At 46.4% G+C, this 17,677-nt stretch overlaps 1 protein-coding gene across 1 annotated transcript in view; it reads right to left on the minus strand.

Annotated features, from left to right (window-relative positions):
- The window catches only part of PTDSS1 (phosphatidylserine synthase 1), a 68,075-nt gene that overhangs the window by 43,424 nt on the left and 6,974 nt on the right, over positions 1-17,677 (minus strand). Inside the window, exon 2 of the mRNA XM_020896768.2 lies at positions 9,790-9,881. Within this exon, the coding sequence (XP_020752427.1) occupies positions 9,790-9,881 (92 nt within the window). The remainder of the gene's footprint in view (positions 1-9,789; positions 9,882-17,677) is intronic.

Below are 17,677 nucleotides of genomic sequence, written 5' to 3' on the forward strand. Positions count from 1 at the left end.
CGAGACACACTACGTCTTAGTCCTCCTGGCAGATGATGTGAGGACCACCATCTTTCCCTTTCTACAGATAAAGGCATCAGGGCATAAGGAACTCTCGGCCATACCTCTCCAGGACCCCACTTCAGGTCTGGAGAACCCATGGTACTTTTCCATCAACTGCCAGGACTGGGCCAGCTCGGGAGACCGGGGCCGGGGAGAGGCACAGCATGGAGGGTCTGAGCCAGGACTGTCTCGGGGCCGGGAGAGGGGCAGAGAGAAACAAGCTAGTGATGGAGCTTAGTGCTGCAGTGATGTGGAACTGATAAGGTCTGGAAAGATGGGAAGGATGAGAGAGGGGGCAGGGAACTGACACAAGAGCCTGCACTGACCAGCAGAAAGGCCTCCAAAGTCATCGCTGGCCTGTGGTTACTTTAAGAGCGGCCTTCTGAAAGGAGAACTCAGCCCCTTCTTCTAGCTAACCCTAAGCAGGGCCATTTCAGAGTAAATAAGAGGACAGGCTGGTTGAGGAATGTGGGGCTGATGGGGCCTTAAGCTCTCTGTAACCCAATGTACAACTGCTTCAGCTCAAGACTTATGTCTCTCTGTCCGGCTGTCATTCCTGAGACAGACAAGTCCCAAGACCTGGAGAGCGAATGTCCATTTTACAGCACTGTAATTTGGTTTTTTAAAGCCTTATCTTGATTTATGACTATGGAATTTTTCCCCCTTTTCTCCAACATCCCACATATATACCATAATATTACATCGTAAATCTTTCTCATAAAATACAATTTTTGAAACTGCCCTTTCTGCCTTACATTTGATCTCAGGAAGACTTCAGAAATCTGATGCGGGGGGTTTCAGAAGAGACAGCGGAGCCCCAAGGAGCTCTGCCCTGAACTGGGTGGGCGGGAACAGAGCACCAGGGCCTTTTACCACAAAAGGTAGGCTATAAGGCCAGCCTGGAATGTTAGGTGACCTTTCAGGAGCTAACTTTAAACCCAGTCCAGGCATTATTTCAGTTGTCTAATCCTCCCTCTTCTTTCTAAGAAGAAACTCTGAATGCTTTCATGTAGTATTTTCAGAAGTAGATGCCAGCAGTATTACTCACAAACAGTGTCTTCACTATCAGAGACAATAATATTGCTAAAAATACTGTTTTGCCTTCTAAAAGATGGAAGATAAGGCTGGCGGTTTCCTATAGGATGAGCCTTGATACTTACACTCACTGGTGTTCACACACACTTGGCTACGCCAATCAAGTCACCTCTAAAACCACGCCTCCTATAGCATCCACTTGCCCACGCGGGCAGAGCCCTCCTGGACCATTTACCTCATCCCAATGCCTGCCCACAGATCTTACTCCCCCGCAAACTATTTTCTCGGTGGTCTTCCTCTGCCCAGTGTTACAGCCAGGACGTCAGGAGGGGTGGTCCATCTCATGGGGTGGGGGTTGGGGGGGTTGGGCAGGACTTCTTGTCTATACTTTATTTCTGATTTCGTAAAAGCTGCCTGGAAAAGTCTGGGTCCTCAGTTCAATTATGCAGGAGAGACGGGGCAGGTGTCTCAGGGTGGTGATGGAGAATTCAGTGCTGGTTTGATTTACGAAGGTGGTTTTCGCACAAGACACATTATGAAAAACTACATATTTTACTTTCTTATCAGTCCCTATGACTGGAATACCTCATTTTCAATCAGATATTAAGAGCCAGTTTGATTTCAAAAGAAAACAGAAACCAAACGTCTTTGCTAGCAGAGAGTACGCATTTAAAACATTTCCTCGGAAATCAAAACGTAAGATCACAGCCTGAATTGCCAGCAACCTATGGTCACATCCACGAACATCTGAGCTCCAAGAACCAACCCTAGGGAGAGAGACTCCTTTTAACCCAAGTCAGAAGCAGCCTCTCCGGCATCGGCAGGACTGTGCCTGGGAGCCTCGCAGTCTGCCTCTTCCCTTTATTATCTCGTTTTCAGCTTTATCGGGTGTAATTGACAAAGGAAATTGCAAGATATTTGATTAGTACTAGTTGAAAGTTGAAATTTCTCTACGAAAAACCTAGAAAAGGCAAATAAAACGATCTCTCAGCAAATTTCAAACCTAAGAAAGAATTTTTCTATCAAAAAAAAAATGTCTTGGAGCAGGAGACAGAGAATGGGGGGAGATAATATTTTTTTCTTCTTTTAATTTAGGAGACAATGAATCTTCTGGATCATCTTCATGCCTCAGGGAGATGTGATTCGCACTATCTAAGCTCAGAGAAATCAGATTAGGACAAATAGAAGGGTAAACTCAGAAAAATCCAGACATCCTAGAGATCTCACCCTCTTCAAAATACCCTGAAGAAGAGCTGAACGGTGCTCCTCTTGCAGACGAGGAGAGGACAAGAGAAGGCTAATTCTGTGAACTTCTTTCCTGACAGATTCATTACTTAATGCAACATGTATTTGTTGAGAAGACCACCGTGGGCTGGGCAATGGGGGCCCAGGATAAGGACGGGGTGGCTGGGGTCGGGTGGGGTAGAAGGGGAGGAACCGTAAAGGAGGCACTCCGAAGTTGGAAAGGCACACAGAAGTCACCTGTTGAAAGAAATTTCACAGCCAGCTGGAGATGCAGCGGGTTTCTAAATTTCACTCTGGTGACCGTGACGCAGTTATAATTACACTCCAATGACACAGTGGCATAGTTAAAAATACACGTACATGGGAGGGCCAGTTGCTCTAAGGAGGTGGAGGTGGCATTTAAAATATTTTCTTCAAGGGAACCAGAAGAAAGAGAATGGGAGAGAAGGTGACAGGAAAGAAGCGGGTGTAGGTAACAGACCCTCCCCCTCCCAGGTCTCCCCCTGGGGTCTCTCTCCTTGTGCGTTTATCGGATGGAAGGAACTCTGGAACCCACCCCATCACTCACTCTGTCGACTGTCAAATGAAAAAGTCTGCTTGAGTCTCCTCCACTCCTCCTCCATGTAACCCAGCAGTAAATTCTAAGCTGATGGAGGCAGTCCTGGTTCTCTTCCACCCTTCCAGTCAGTGGAGATCTACTGGAGATCTATGAATGTGCCTGGGAGGCCCTCGAGCCTCTAAATGCCTGTCCGCAGGTCAGCCTGGAGCAGAGGTGGCGTAGGGCCTACGCCTAACTGAAGAGGAGGGAGGGCACGCATGCTTCGGTTTCTAGAAAAGGCCTCTTCACTCGTAAAAATGTGCAGGGGAAGATGGAGCCTCCTCTGCTGCTGGACACCGTCCACGGCTGCAGCTGTCCCAAAGCCACGAGGGCAGCAGCTCAGTCCCGATGAAGCGGGTGGAGCAGAGACAGGTAGACAGCCCAGGTCTTCAGTGTCACCGAGCTGCTCAATTAGCCACCCCTGAACCACTCTCTCTCAGCACCTCTCATGGATGCAAGAAAGCAAACGTTTACTTTATTCTTTAAAGCCACTTTGAAAGAGGTTTCCTATTATTTGTGGCCAAAAGCACACCGACTGTTATAGACCTTATGGAGAAAGTCAAGGGTCTTTGTTACCTAGACTCTGTACCAAAAGAACCACAAGGCCCCCTCCTGTAGGAGCAGGCCAGTCCTAGCATGCAGAGAGCATACGTGAACGTGATCACACTCACGAGACACATGGCGAGCACCAAATGCAGGCTTCTGCGTAAACGTTTAGGGCAACCTTTACTAGGTCAAGGAGAAATGCACTTGAATCTGCCAAAGCAGAGCCATTCTGGGAATGCCATCTACTGTGGGCACTTCCCCAAAACTGCCTTTCAAGGAGAAGGCAGACGCTGGGCTCCGTTCCTCCCATTCACTCCAATACTTAACTTGAGAATCTGTGCCAAGGGTGGGGAGAGTGCAAGACAAGGTGGCAAGACTGGAATGGGAAGAGGTGTGTCCATCCCACTCAGAGAACCATCCACCAGAGGAACGGCTCCCGCAAAGGGTGGCGTCTGAATGCCAGCTGGGGGAGGGGCCAGTCACATGCCCGGAGGGCCCCTTTCCCAGGGGGCCGGCCAGGCCCCGGCCGCATCAACTCCATGCCACCGCCCGATTCAAAAAATGATGTTCAAGGACAGCATTCTTTAACGTGGAAACTTATGCTTTTACTGATCTGATGTAGAGTAACTGGCTCTTTAGAGAACAAGGCAGACACGGTGGGCTCGCTCAGTACATGTGGCTGCGAAACAGTCCCTCCAAGCACGGCTTCCCTGACATCCTAACTCTTCTTGCACAGAAGGCTGAAGGTCTCTGTCCTTTTTGTGGGCAAAGGGTCTGATCAATCTGGGGGCTGACATCTGTGGGCACCAGAGGAGGAAAGGCATAGCCTCCCCGCTGCGGACGTGGAGTCAAGCACCCCAGATACAGGCCAACTGAGGCCCTGAGACTGCGCTCCTGGGAGAAAGAGACAGAAACTGTCAGAGAGATAGAGAAACGCACAGGAGACAGAGACAAAGCACCTCATGATCGGCCTAGCCTGAGACAAGACCAGGGCTCTGCTGAGTCCGGGACTGTGCAGGGCTGGGCCCTAACCCCAGGCCAGCGGCAGCAGCTGAGGGTGGTCTAGGAGTGACTGGCCGGCCTTGGGATCGGCTGTAAACCAAGCAGGACTCTGCGGGTCATCCGTGCTTTGCATGTTATCACAAAGTCAGGGCAGGCAGGGAAAGCATGAAAACAAACAGCTTTTATCTTTCCAAAAGGTAAAACAAAAGCTCAGTTCCACCATGAGAGACTGAGCCAGTTACCTGCACATTGAAGATGACAGGTCTGCACGAGGGAAGAGAGGAGAAATCAGCAGAAATCATGCGAAATGTCACATCCGAGAGACGCAATCCCCACCGTTCAGGACTTTGGGGATCTTAGGGAAAGCACCACAGCCCCAGTGCCTGCCGGAGTCCCCCAGCAGGCAAGGCGGTAAAATCACAGCTATGGAGGGCTGAGTCTGGGAATCCCTAAACTTCTAGTACAGCTCTTAGAATTAGCAAGCCTAAATTTTTTTAAAAAGCAGAAAAGAAACCTTCAAAGCTGAGAAAAAACAGGCAAGAATTAACACCCAGCCAAGGAAAACAGGAGGCTGGAAGGACACACACATCTCTGGATTGATTAGTTTCCTGCACACATACTATGTTCTCATTGACTGATCTAAAATAAAAATTAGAAAAAAAAAAAAAAAGATGGTGGGGGACAAATGAGATAAGAAACAAGAAGAGAGGGATCAACAGTGGCCCTGGCATCAAATGATGGCTGGGAAGTAGGCCACCGCCCTACACAGGACACAGCAGGCAGGGGCTGAGGGGGAGACAGGGACCACCAGCTGAACTGTCACCTACTCTCCCTCCCTCCAGGCTCAGGCAGCCGCAGGCCTTGTGTTGGTAGCAAACCTGAGATGCGGTTTACCATCTACCCTGGGCTACATTCTTAGGCCACCTCTGTAAGGCCAGGTTCCAGAGCTCAGGGGGACCACCACTGTCTAGAAAATGCTCGATGCCCCAAGCGGCCACTTAAGCTGCACAATGGCACAGCGCCCTTGAAAGACAGGATGGGCTCCATGAAGTCCAACCTGTCCCTAAACCTAAAATCTTGAGATGTTGTGTGCTGGGGCTCACATGCGTGCTGAGTCATTTCAGTCGTGTCTGACTCTTTGTGACCCTTTGGATTGCAGCCCACCAGGTTCCTCTGTCCATGGGGATTCTCCAGGTAAGAATACTGATGTGGGTTGCCAGGACCTCCTCCAGGGGATCTTCTCAACCCAGGGATCAAATTTGAGTCTCTTATGTCTCCTGCATTGCAGGCAGGTTCTTTACCACTAGTGCTGCCTGTGAAGCCCTTGTGTGTTGGAAGTGAGAGGAAGAAAGTAAGACAAATAACTTGAAAAGCTGTTCAACACTGGGGATGTTTCCTACAGAGTGAATGTCATAGCTGGGCCAATCCCTCTCCATTCCATGACCTCTCTGTATCCTGAACATCTCTTCATACTGCAATCACTGTGTATTAGAACTTTCACTACCGAGGAAAGGCCAAATTATGTTTGGTCATTATCTGCATAAGGTATGCAGGTAGTGTAGACGGAAGGTTTGCGTCCCCTCAAATTCACATGTTGAAATTCTAACCCTGAAGGTGAAGACGGTTGGACTTCCTGGATCCTTCAGGCCCAAACCACAGAGCTACTTGACTGTGAACATTTGCTATCCTTTAGACCTAGGAAGAAGGACCCCATGGTGGCTCAGAGATCATCTGTCCACTTCCATGACAGGGCCATGGCGGGGACAGGAGCAGGACAGCCTCACCTTAGTTTCCAAGGGCAAGACCGATGCCCAGCAGAGCCGGGGAGAAGACTGTACTGAAGTCTTGGGGATTCAACCCTCACTGGGCAAGCTGTGGGGGCAGACCGCTGTCCCTGGGGGTCTGGAAGGCGGAGCATCAAGTCCAGGAGGCTTATTCTTAAACCCTGAGATCTCATAGAGTTTGCCTTCCTAAGTTTTGGCCTAGAATTTGTCACCCCTTCCTTCTTGCCAGCGTCTTCTTTTGGGAATGGCAATGTCTGCCCTGTGCCTGGCTGGCTCTTGTACTCCGCAAGCACAGAGCTTGCTTGGTTTCACAGGTTCACAGCTGTCACAGGATGAAATCTTCTCTTTAAGCTGCTCAGTCTATGATATTCTATCACGGCAGCCTACATTAAGACACAGGTTTTCATATCTTGAAAGCTTTTCACTAAAAACATAAAAATAAAAGTAAAAATCGAAAAGCTTGAGAGGCTTGGAGAACTAAACTCAGTTGCCAAATAACTTGGTCATCTAGAATAATCCACTCCCCAAAGGATTCAGAATCGTGGTTTTACTGGTTGGATTATTACGCTACCAGCAGAACCCACAAAATTACAGAACAGGGAAGTCCTTGGTGGTCCAGGGGCTAAAATTCTGCAGTTCCAGGGCCAAGGGCCCAGGTTCAATCCCTGGTCAGGGAACTAGATTCCCACATGTCGAAACTAAGAGTTTGAAAGGTACAACTAAAGACGCTGCAAGCCACAACTAAGACCCAGCACAGACAAATAAATATTAAAAAAAAAAAAGGAAAAGAAAGATGCTCATTAAAAAAAAATAATAATACAGAACAAAATTCCACTGCCAACATTGTGGGAAAACCTGAAAGACTTGCCATGTATAATGCAGCCAGTCCCCTACACATGGACCTTCAAGTTGTAAACATTCAAAGACGTGAACGTGCATTTACGTGTCCAATCACGTGAGTGAGTTCATGTGTCTGGTGTACACCCTCATGTGCACGCATCCTCTACAAGCGGCTGTGCTTTGGTGTCCTTTACTGTATAGTACTCTCTGGAGTGGGCTTCCCTCACAGCTCAGCTGGTAAAGAATCCGCCTGCAATGCAGGAGACCCCGGTTCAGTTCCTGAGTGGGGAAGATCTGATGCAGAAGGGATAGGCTACCCACTCCAGCATCCCTGGGCTTCCTTGGTGGCTCAGCTGGTAAAGAATCCGCCTGCAACGTGGGAGACCGCGGTTCGATCCCTGGGCTGGGAAGATTCCCTGGAGAAGGGATAGGCTACTCACTCCAGTCTTCTGGCCTGGAGAATTCCATGGACTATACAGTCCATGGGGTTGCAAACAGTCAGACAGGACTGAGCAATTTTCACCTTCACTTTTCTTTCACTTTCACTGTATAGAGTACAGTGGTGCAGTATCTGCATTTCAAGCCCGAGGTGCCCAGAAGCAAGTGTGAAGGCAGTCACGGCATAGCTGGTACGACTGTACTTATCAGGCTTCCTTGGTGGCTCAGGTGATGAAGAATTTGCCTATGATGCAGGAAACCCAGGTTCAGTCCCTGGGTCAGGAAGATCCCCTGGAGAAGGGCGTGGCAACCCACTCCAGAATTCTTGCCTGGAGAATTCCATGGACAGAGGAGCCTGGAGAGCTATAATGTCCACGCGATTGCAAAGGGTCATGACTGAGCGACTAACACACTGTACTTTTCAAAGTATTGCACTCTGAGACTAACAATGCTTTATCTTTTGGGTTTGTTTTTCTTAATATGCTATTTGTGTGAAAAGTATTATAAATCTATTATAGCAATGTACTATGTAGCCGAATGTATTAGTTGGGTACCTAACGTTGTTGAATTTATGAACTAACTGGACTTACGAATGCACTCTGGAAAAGAACTTGTTAGTATGCAGGGGACTTTTCTGAGTACTGTGATCTCTAAGAAGCAAGTATTTGATCTTTGCCCCCTTTCTGGAACTGAGTTCTAAACTCCTGGAATTTCCTAAGTGATAAGAGTCCTTTGTTACATTAATGAAGCAGCTCAGGAAGGAGGCCCTGGGGCCCACAAAGTGATTAGAGATAGGAACCCTCAGCCGCCCGCCCTGACCTCTGGGGGTGGGGGAGGGCCTGGCGGGCAAATCAATTGCCCATGGCCAAAGATGTAATCAGTCATTACCAATGTGATGAAACTTCCATTGAAACCTGAAAGGATAGAGCTCAGAAAGCTTCTGGGTCGGTGAGCACGTGGAGGTCTGGTGGGAATGGCGCCCCGAGAAAGCATGGAAGGGTCTCCTTTCTTCCCACCAAGCATCTCTGCGTCTGGCTGCTGATTAATGTTCTCAGTCCTCTAGTGAGTAAACTGGTCTCCCAAGCTGTTCTAGCAAATAGTCAAACCCGAAGAGGAGGTCACGGGAACCACTGATCTACAGACAGGGGACACCCTGGACTTGTGACTGGTATCTGAGTGGAGGCAGGAGCAGCCTGGTGGGACTCAACCTGCGAAATCCAATCTATCCCCAGGCAGAAAGTGTCAAATTGAGTAGAACTGCAGGACGCCCAGCTGATGTTCAGCAATGCTAGGTGGCAGAGAGACACCACCCTTCCACACCCACACACACAATGGAATTGGTATTGGAATCCTATCACCAGGGTGCAGCTCCAGGTAGCATCCGTAACATTCATAATGAGCTCTGTATATTACAGATTATACTCTACTGAATAGATAGGAGGATGGAGAAGAAGCACATCTTAAATCATCATATTTAAAACCTGAGCAGGGCCCATGGAGCATAGCTCACAAAAAAAGACTGCAAGTTACAAAATACTCTAAATGTTAAAGAAACAGGATACAAAAAGTGAATATTTAGAAAATAAGTAAAGAATATTCCAGGGAGGAAGTACTGAAGCAGAATAAGAAAAAGTAACGTAACTTGTTAGGGACAATTCAGAGGAAAGGGGTGAATCTTAAGTGTGGCAGAATACCAAATTAGTTTTTAGACCAAGGCTTTTGCCTCACTCCGTAACACTGAAAGAGGAAAATTTCACAGTAATCATTTTTTTAACCTGATAATAAAAATTCATATCCCAGCAAAGTTTCCAGTTAAAGACAACAAGTTATTTAACTAATATTCATTAGAGCACTGACCCCATCTTTAGCAAAAAGGAGTAAATGAGCAGTAATTGCGTAATTTACAACTTGGCTGATAATACCAAAAACAGCAATAAGAACAGTTGATGTTCACTGAGAGCTTATGGTTTCATCAGTCACTATTCAGAGTATTTTAACGGTATTAAGTCAGTTAACTCTTACTACTGTACTTCTCTCCATTTCAGACAGAAACGTCTTAAAGAGGGACCGAGGAGACAGAGCTAGGAATGGCAGAATGGGCAGTCTGCCTCCAGAGCCTGTTCCCCTAGTCACCACGCAACATTCCGATTCTTTTTTTATTCCACCCTCCAGTTTCATCTTCTAGATGACATGCATCTCAAAAATACCAACAAGAGCACAATGCACAGGAGAAATGTGACAGAGCATTACATCACTTACCATTGGGGAAAGCTAATACACTGATGATAAGAAAGAAGAAAATTACAGAGAGGATGCCCCTCCAGATGTTGTCTTCTGGGACAGAGTCATCCCTGAAAACAGAAAAGGAACATTGAGTGTTACTTTTGAATCTATAATCAGTCTAGAAGAGTACAAGTTCCATGTTCTAAAAAACTGGGGATTGCTAACTTTATTTTGCTGAGCTAAGTCATTACATTCACTATTTACTATTCACTACAGTATTTCCTAAAATAATACAGCCTCATAGTAAAGCCTAGTTCTTATGATAAAGGCACTGTCAACCTTACACCCCAACACACGTTCTACTCGGACAAGCATTTGAGAATCATCATTCTTTTACAAAGGGGCTTCCCACGTGGCTCAGTGATAAAGAATCCACCTGCCAATGCAGGAGGCGCAGGAGACACGTGTTCAATCCTTGGGTCGGGAAGATCCCCTCGAGAAGGAAATGGCAACCTGCTCCAGTATTCTTGCTGGGAGATCCCATGGACAGAGGAGCCTCGTGGGTTACAGTTCATGGGGTCTCAGGGAGTCAGACGTGACTGAGCACACACAGACACACAGAGGACCGTCACTACAGAGACTGTGGCAGAAAACTGTTCATGAGTCAGAAAGGAAGCGCAGGATTATAAAGCGGAAGGGCAAGGCTTCCCTGGTGGCTCCGTGGCAAAGAATCCACCTGCTAAGGCAGGGGACACAGGTCTGATCTACGGTCCACGGGGATCCCACACGGCACGGAGCAGCGAAGCCCACGCTCCACAACCATGGAGCCTGTTCCCTGGAGCCGCGACTGCTGAATCCTGCACGCCCTGAAGCCCATGCTCCACAACAGGAGAAACCACTGCAGTGGGAAACCCAAGCACCACAACTGGAGAAAGGCCCAGCAACGGAGACCCAGCACAGCCAAAAACCAATTAACTAAGAATTATCTCAAAAAGTAAGGAGGAAGGACATGAGGCGATGAGATTATGCAGTCACTTGTCAAATATGGGCAGTTGGCTATTCAAGGGGTGAACAAAAACGGGGCAGTGTAACGCCATCAGAAAGCACTAGCAAAAAAATGTTAAAGGAAAAATGAAAACAAAATACCAGATTTAAACTTGCATTTAAATTCTAAACATAAGAATTGTAAAGAAGGAGACAAGCTTCTCCGCCCTGCCCCTGCCTGGTCATTTTCCATGTGTTCCTATGTTTAACTCCTCCATAACCCCAGTAAACTGAAAAGATTACATCTGTTGGTTCACATGTTATCTGTCTTCTCTGTAGAAAGTGAACACTTAAAGGCAGGGAATTATTCACACCTGTATCCACAGAACCTGGAGACACAGTAGGCCCTCAATATGTTTCTGGACTGATTATTATGGAAGAAAATTTACTGTTTTACAATGAAGTAAAATTCTCCAAGGGCTTCCCTGGTGGCTCAGTTGTAAAGAATCCACCTGCCAACAAAGGAGATACAGGTTCGATTCCTGGGTTGGAAAGATCCCTGGAAAAGGAAATGAAAACCCACTCCAGTATTCCTGCCTGGGAAATCCCATGGACAGAGGAGCCTGGTGGGCTACAGTTCGGGGTTGCAAAAAGAGTCCAACATGATTTAGCGACTGAACAACAAAAATCCCCGAAATGGAAATTTTCTTACCACTGATGGTGAAAAATTTAGGTTTTAATTAAGAAAGAAGATTCTAGTAACAAATCTGGGGCTCAGAGAAGCAAAAAAAGTAGGAAAACAGAAAAACAACTGGAAGATTTTCTGAAGTATTGATAATTATCAGGAAGTTTGGTAGAGGGAAGTTCAGTGTTCCAGTTTAGAAAGAAGTAAGGGTAAGAAAAAATATGAGAAGAAACACAATGGAAGAACATGGTTTAGAGATGATGAAACTGGTAGCAGTACATTGAAAAATGATAAAAGAAACTGGGTTTATCTGGAGGAGGACTGTCTATAGTGAAAGTTTTCAAAAGACAAATGCTAAATTAGTTAAGATTGAATATTACTAAATGAAAAGAAACAGGTCAAAGAAGAATCTTAGAAGAAAACCAAGTTTGCATAGAAAAAAGATCTTGAGAATGAGAATACACACATGAAAAAGTATGGAATGAAGCAATTATTACCTTGTTAAGGACTGAGTCCTGGGTGATGGTTTAAAAGTGTTAATTTAGATACCAACTCCTGTTTAGGCCGCTAAGTTTCTGCACCCAGTGAAATTATTTCCAGACTTATGACAGGACTGAACATAAGGTTCTGAAATAAGATGTCATACAGGTCTTAAATGTTTCCTAGATCACTACACAGCCAAACAGCACTGAACTAATCCTGGACAAACAACACTTGGTGGTTAAATTCAGAAATCTGATTACAAAACCATTCTTTACGATCAGATAGACTTCTTCTCATAACAAAGTGCAATCTTATTTTAATGGTCATCCTAACAATTAAACATTTGCCCAGAAGTTATAAACACAACTTTAAAGTGCCAGGCTGGGGCACACTTGCCATGCCCTTTGGCTTATGTAGGGAAGCCCTGTATCCAACTCTCAGGAATATTTGCTTTTACTGAAGAATGGCTACACACAGCGGGTGTGGGGACACAATGTCCTTATTCAGACCAAGTCACACTACTGATATTGCTACTGATGACAGCCAGGGTAACAGGTCCTGTCTATCAATGATCTACTGTGTTTTCACGCACTGAACAGGCAGTTTCTAGACATTATCTCTAATTGTCACAACCCATCTGCAAAATGGGCTGATATCAACCACATCTTACAGACGAGGTAACAAAGGTCAGAAGGGTTCAGTAACTTGCTCAAGACTGTGGAGCTAAGAAGTTGCAGAGCCAGCTTCAAACCAGGCCTGCTAGACTCTGAAGATAATGATCTTTCCCCTTTGCCAAACTGCCTTATGAAAACTTACCTGTCATCCTAAATTCCACCTGACTCATGGGAGATACACAGGCATGGTATACGAGAGGTGGACTGGGCACGCAATTGGTAAGTCACAAAATAAAAGCAAAGCTAAAATGAGTAACTGTGGCCAAGGAAAAGAAGATAAAGCCTCATAACTCATGCTTTAAACCAAAATACACTCTAGATGATTCAAACAACTAAAAGTTGAAACAAAACAAATTCGAGATAAAAAATGATGGGAGAACTAAAAAAAAAAACAAACCAAACCTATACACCCCCCAAAAAGACACCCCAACCTCAGCGTGGGGAATGCCTTTCTAAAGCATGATACAAATCCCCAAGGTCACAGAGGAGAAAGCTGACAAATTTGCATGACAAAGAAATCAGTAACAAAGTCCAAGGAAAAGTGATAGATAAACTTGGAAAAAAATATTTGCAACTCATATGAAGGCAAAGGGTCAACTCACCAAATTACAAAGTTCTCCCCACCAAATCAATTAACAGAAAGAACAACAAATGGACAGAGAAAAACAAATAGAAAAGTGGACAAAGGATATGAAGAGGCAGTTCACTGAGTAGAAAAATCCAGCAGCTCTCAGGCAAGTAAAAAAAAAAGATGCTCAATCTTGTTCATGGTAAGATATGGACACACTGGAACAATACAAAGAGGCCACTTTTATCTACTTTATCACTGGTGGCTCAGATGGTAAAGAACCTGCCTGCAACGCAGGAGACCCAGGTTCAATCCCTGGGTCAGGGAGATCCCCTGGAGAAGGGAATGGCAACCCACTCCAGTATTCTTGCCTGGACAAGCCCATGGACAGAGGAGCCTCGAGGGCTTTCAGTCCACGGGGATGCAAAGAGTTGGACATGACTGAGTGACTAACATAACTCTTCCTTACCTTATGGAAAAAGGCAAAAATTTAATGACTGAGCTGGTGAGGATATGCAGAAACAGATAAACAGGTATTCTCACACACTACCTTTATGGGGGGCCATTTGACAACACGTTAATTTATAAACGCATATACTCTGTAACTCAGCAAGTCCATGTACAAGAATATATCTCACAGATATACCCTCATTTATGCAAAAATGACATATATACAAGGCTGCTCACCGTAGCACTGTACGGAAACAACTACATGCCCACCCAAAAGAGATGTTAAAACATTACGGCTCTGGCTCACAAGCAAGCACTTGCTGCTTTTCAGTCGCTCAGTCGTGTCCGACTCTTTGCGTCCCCGTGGACTGCAGCACATCAGGCTTCCCTGTCCATCACCAACTCCCGGAGGTTGCTCAAACTCATGTCCACAGGGTTGGTGAGGCCATCCAACCATCTCACCCTCTGTCATCCCCTTCTCCTCCTGCCTTCAATCTTTCCCAGCAACAGGGTCTTTTCCAATGAGTCTGCTCTTCGTATCCGGTAGTCAAAGTATTGGAGCTTCAGTATTAGTCCTTCCGATGAATACTCAGGACTGATCTGCTTTAGGATGGACTGGTTGGATCTCCTTGCAGTCCAAGGAACTCTCAAGTCTTCTCCAACACCACGGTTCAAAAGCATGAATACTTCAGTGCTCAGCTTTCTTTATAGTCCAACTCTCACATCCATACACGACTACTGGAAAAACGATAGCTCTGACTAGGCGGACATTTGTCTGCAAAGTAGGCAGCCATAAAAACAATGAAGATGCTTTTAATTAACTGGTACAGAGTAATTTAAGAGATCATGAAGTAAACAAAGCAATTTGCAGAACAGGAGTATAGTAAGCAACTTTTATGTGCAAAAAGAAGAGCACAAATAGGTATACGTAACTTGTAACTTGTGCTCTGAGCTCCACAGGGTGTCTGGGAATCCACCCAAGAAATGGTGACTTTGTTTTATCCCAAGAAAATAAATGAAGAGTTGGGGAGATTTCTCACCATACACTCGGTGGAATATCTTGGATTTTAAGCAATGTAGATATATTACTTTCCAAAAAAGTGGATTATACATCAACATTAAATTTGTAAGAACTTGGGATTGGCGATAAACAATGAAGCTGCAATTTTGTAAATTCTGAGCAATCTTACTAGAAAGATGGGATCAAAGAATAGCCTAGTTTCAGGAGTTAAAAAAAGAAAAGAAAAAAAAAAGGCAGATTAACCCTGAATAAAATAGCAGCGAGTCTGAAAAGTTGGCCGTTTTATATTTGCCTAATTAGAAAAAAAAATATCAAAGATGGACAGCAAGGTCTTTGGTAAAACTGAAAACATACAGTACAGGAAGATCACACTCCTGTGATCAAAGACCAAAGGGTAGGCAGGTGAGCTAAGGAAGAAATCTGAGTCAGATCAGACTAGGGGTCTCCACTAGGCCCTCTGGGTTTCCTGAGAGCAGACAGGGCACTCGCACACTGCCTCCAAAAGGTGGGCGCGTAGAAAGAATGGAATGGGTGACTGAGGAGGCGGCCCACTGACCACGGCCTCCCGACTAGCTGACCGGGACCATTCTGTGAGACCCTCATCTCCCCGTCATCCAGAGACTTAACCACAACGCTATGGGATATGGACATTTTCCATAGTTAATCATGAAAAGCAACTTGGCTACTAAGGCTACAAAGACCACACTACAGATTCCAGAGACTTTGAATCAGAGGATGAAAAGGGTTTATCTCTTGACATCCACTGGGTCTGTGCCTCACTCAGAAGGCTAGCTATAGCTGCTCTGCACATTAGTTCTCTTAATCTTCCTAACACCCTTGAAGGGGGAAATGATCACAGTCTGCATTTTACTGACCCCAAAGGCTAAGTGTTTTCCCCTTTAGGAGGCTGTTCGGTGCAGTGACAAGGAGGAAAGGTTTGTGGCCAGACTGCCTGGGCCAGAATTCTGAATTCACACCATCAGCCCGTGTGACCTCAGGCAAATTATCCCTCCTCTCTGTGCCTTGCTTTGCTCCTCAGTATATCAAAGGAGAGTAACAGTCCCACCTCACTGGGCTGTTGTGAGGAGAAAATAACAACACACGTGAGGGAATTAGAACAGTGCCTGGCACAGACGACCTGTCAGTAATTAATTTGTAATTTTTGCCCACTCAGCTAGCTGACACCTATCATTGTGGATAAAGATGAACATAGTCCTGACTTTTTGAGAGAACCATGATGAAGAGCACAGCAAGACACAAAAATTAAATAATTCTCTTAGTATAACTTTGGCCTGTGAGAAAAGTTTTTAATTTGATGGAACAGCCTCTGATTAACCTAACAAAATCCCCCCAAACCCCCAAAACCCTCTCGATTGTTCACACGAGACTGGTCCCTGTTTGTGGAGTTGGTACCATCTCCTCAGGCTTTGCCAGGGGGCAATATGGTTCCCTCGGGCTTTTCATAGCTCAGTCGGTAAAGAATCTGCCTGCAACGCAGGAGACCGGGGTTCGATACCTGAGTTGGGAAGACCCCCTGGAGAAGGAAATGGCAACCCACCCCAGTATTCTTGCCTGGAGAATCCCATGGACGGAGGAGCCTGGCGGGCTACAGTCCATGGCGTCGCAAGAGTCGGACACGACTTAGCGACTTAACTACTAACTACGACTACTAATATGGTTCCCACTTCTGGGGAAGTTTGTGATCTGCAGTCAGGGCTGCCAGAGCCCCATCTTGACTATTCCTGGTCTCAGGATTCTTGTTCAACTAAGACATTTTGCTTTGCAGCAACAAAGAATAAGAGGACTTCAGACTGGGAACTGAGACGCTGGGGCAGCACCCTGGCCTCTCTGCTAGGCCCTCTGAGGCCCCTAACAACAGGCACCTTGGTCTTGGAGCCGCTGAACTTTCCAAAGGCCTTTTCCAGCTGCCATTTGGTTGGACCGCTCCACAGTTCTCCGGGGAAGTATCATCATTGCTTGGAGGATGAGGAAAATAAAGCTCTTGCTGTATCTTGCTCACAGTTACAACAGACAGAGGCAGAATGAAGTAGGTGCCAGGGCCTCTGGAATGCTGGCTGGAGGTCAAGATTGCTACACTGACCCGTATGATACAGAGGAGCCCAGGGAAGCAAAGTTCTTTTCCCCTTGCTCTGCTAAATTTAGGAGGTGTTCCAGCAGCAGCATGCTGGGGTAGCCCTGACCATACACAGCGAAAACACCAAATGGACAGATGACAAGAAAACTGTCATTTAAGATCCCTTCTCATTCACCCACAGCAGCTCCAGGGCCCAGCCCAAGGCCAGGCACAGAGCAGGCCTTCTCAACGTGGTGGGTGCCAGAGAGGGGAAGAGGCCAGGGCGGGGCAGGTGCGTGACCCAGGGAACGTGAGGAGGAGCCACGGCCCAGGCCCAGAGGCCCCCTGCAGATGACTCCCCTGCCTCGGCGCTGACCAGCCAGGGGCTGAAACACATCACGTCACCCTGCCTTAGCACAAGAGAGAGGCTTCCCCAGTGGTAAAAATCCGCCTGCAATGCAGGAGATATGGATTTGATCCCTGGGTCGGGAAGATCCCCTGGAGAAGGAAATGGCAACCCACTCCAGCATTCTTGCCTGGAGAATCCCACGGACGGAGGAGCCTGGCGGGCTACAGTCCATGGGGTCACAAAGAGTCGGGCACGACTTAGTGATTAAACAACCACCTATAATCCAAGAGAGAACCCAAAAAGCAGGACAAGTGAAAAGAAAGCCCTAACATTTTTTAACAAAGGTTTGAACACAAAAAGCTTTGGCCTCGGAGTTTTAAACTTGAACAGGTTACAGGCAGTGAGCAAAAAGACCAGGGATAAAAAGCAAATTCTTTCCGCTCATAGACAATCTCTAACCATGGCTGTCTCCCTGGGGCCAAGAAGGTAAGGAATCTTTAACCCTGACTCCTAAATGCAAAGTTGGCTGTTCCCTCACCCCCTGCCATCTTCTCCTTTCCATCTCTTTAAGAGGAATCTCTGAAACAGACACAAAGATAGGGTCATGTTTAGGAGGCTACACACTGTTAAGGATCC

Source organism: Odocoileus virginianus, chromosome 15, assembly GCF_023699985.2.
Source record: "Odocoileus virginianus isolate 20LAN1187 ecotype Illinois chromosome 15, Ovbor_1.2, whole genome shotgun sequence".
In the NCBI taxonomy this organism is placed as follows: domain Eukaryota; kingdom Metazoa; phylum Chordata; class Mammalia; order Artiodactyla; family Cervidae; genus Odocoileus; species Odocoileus virginianus.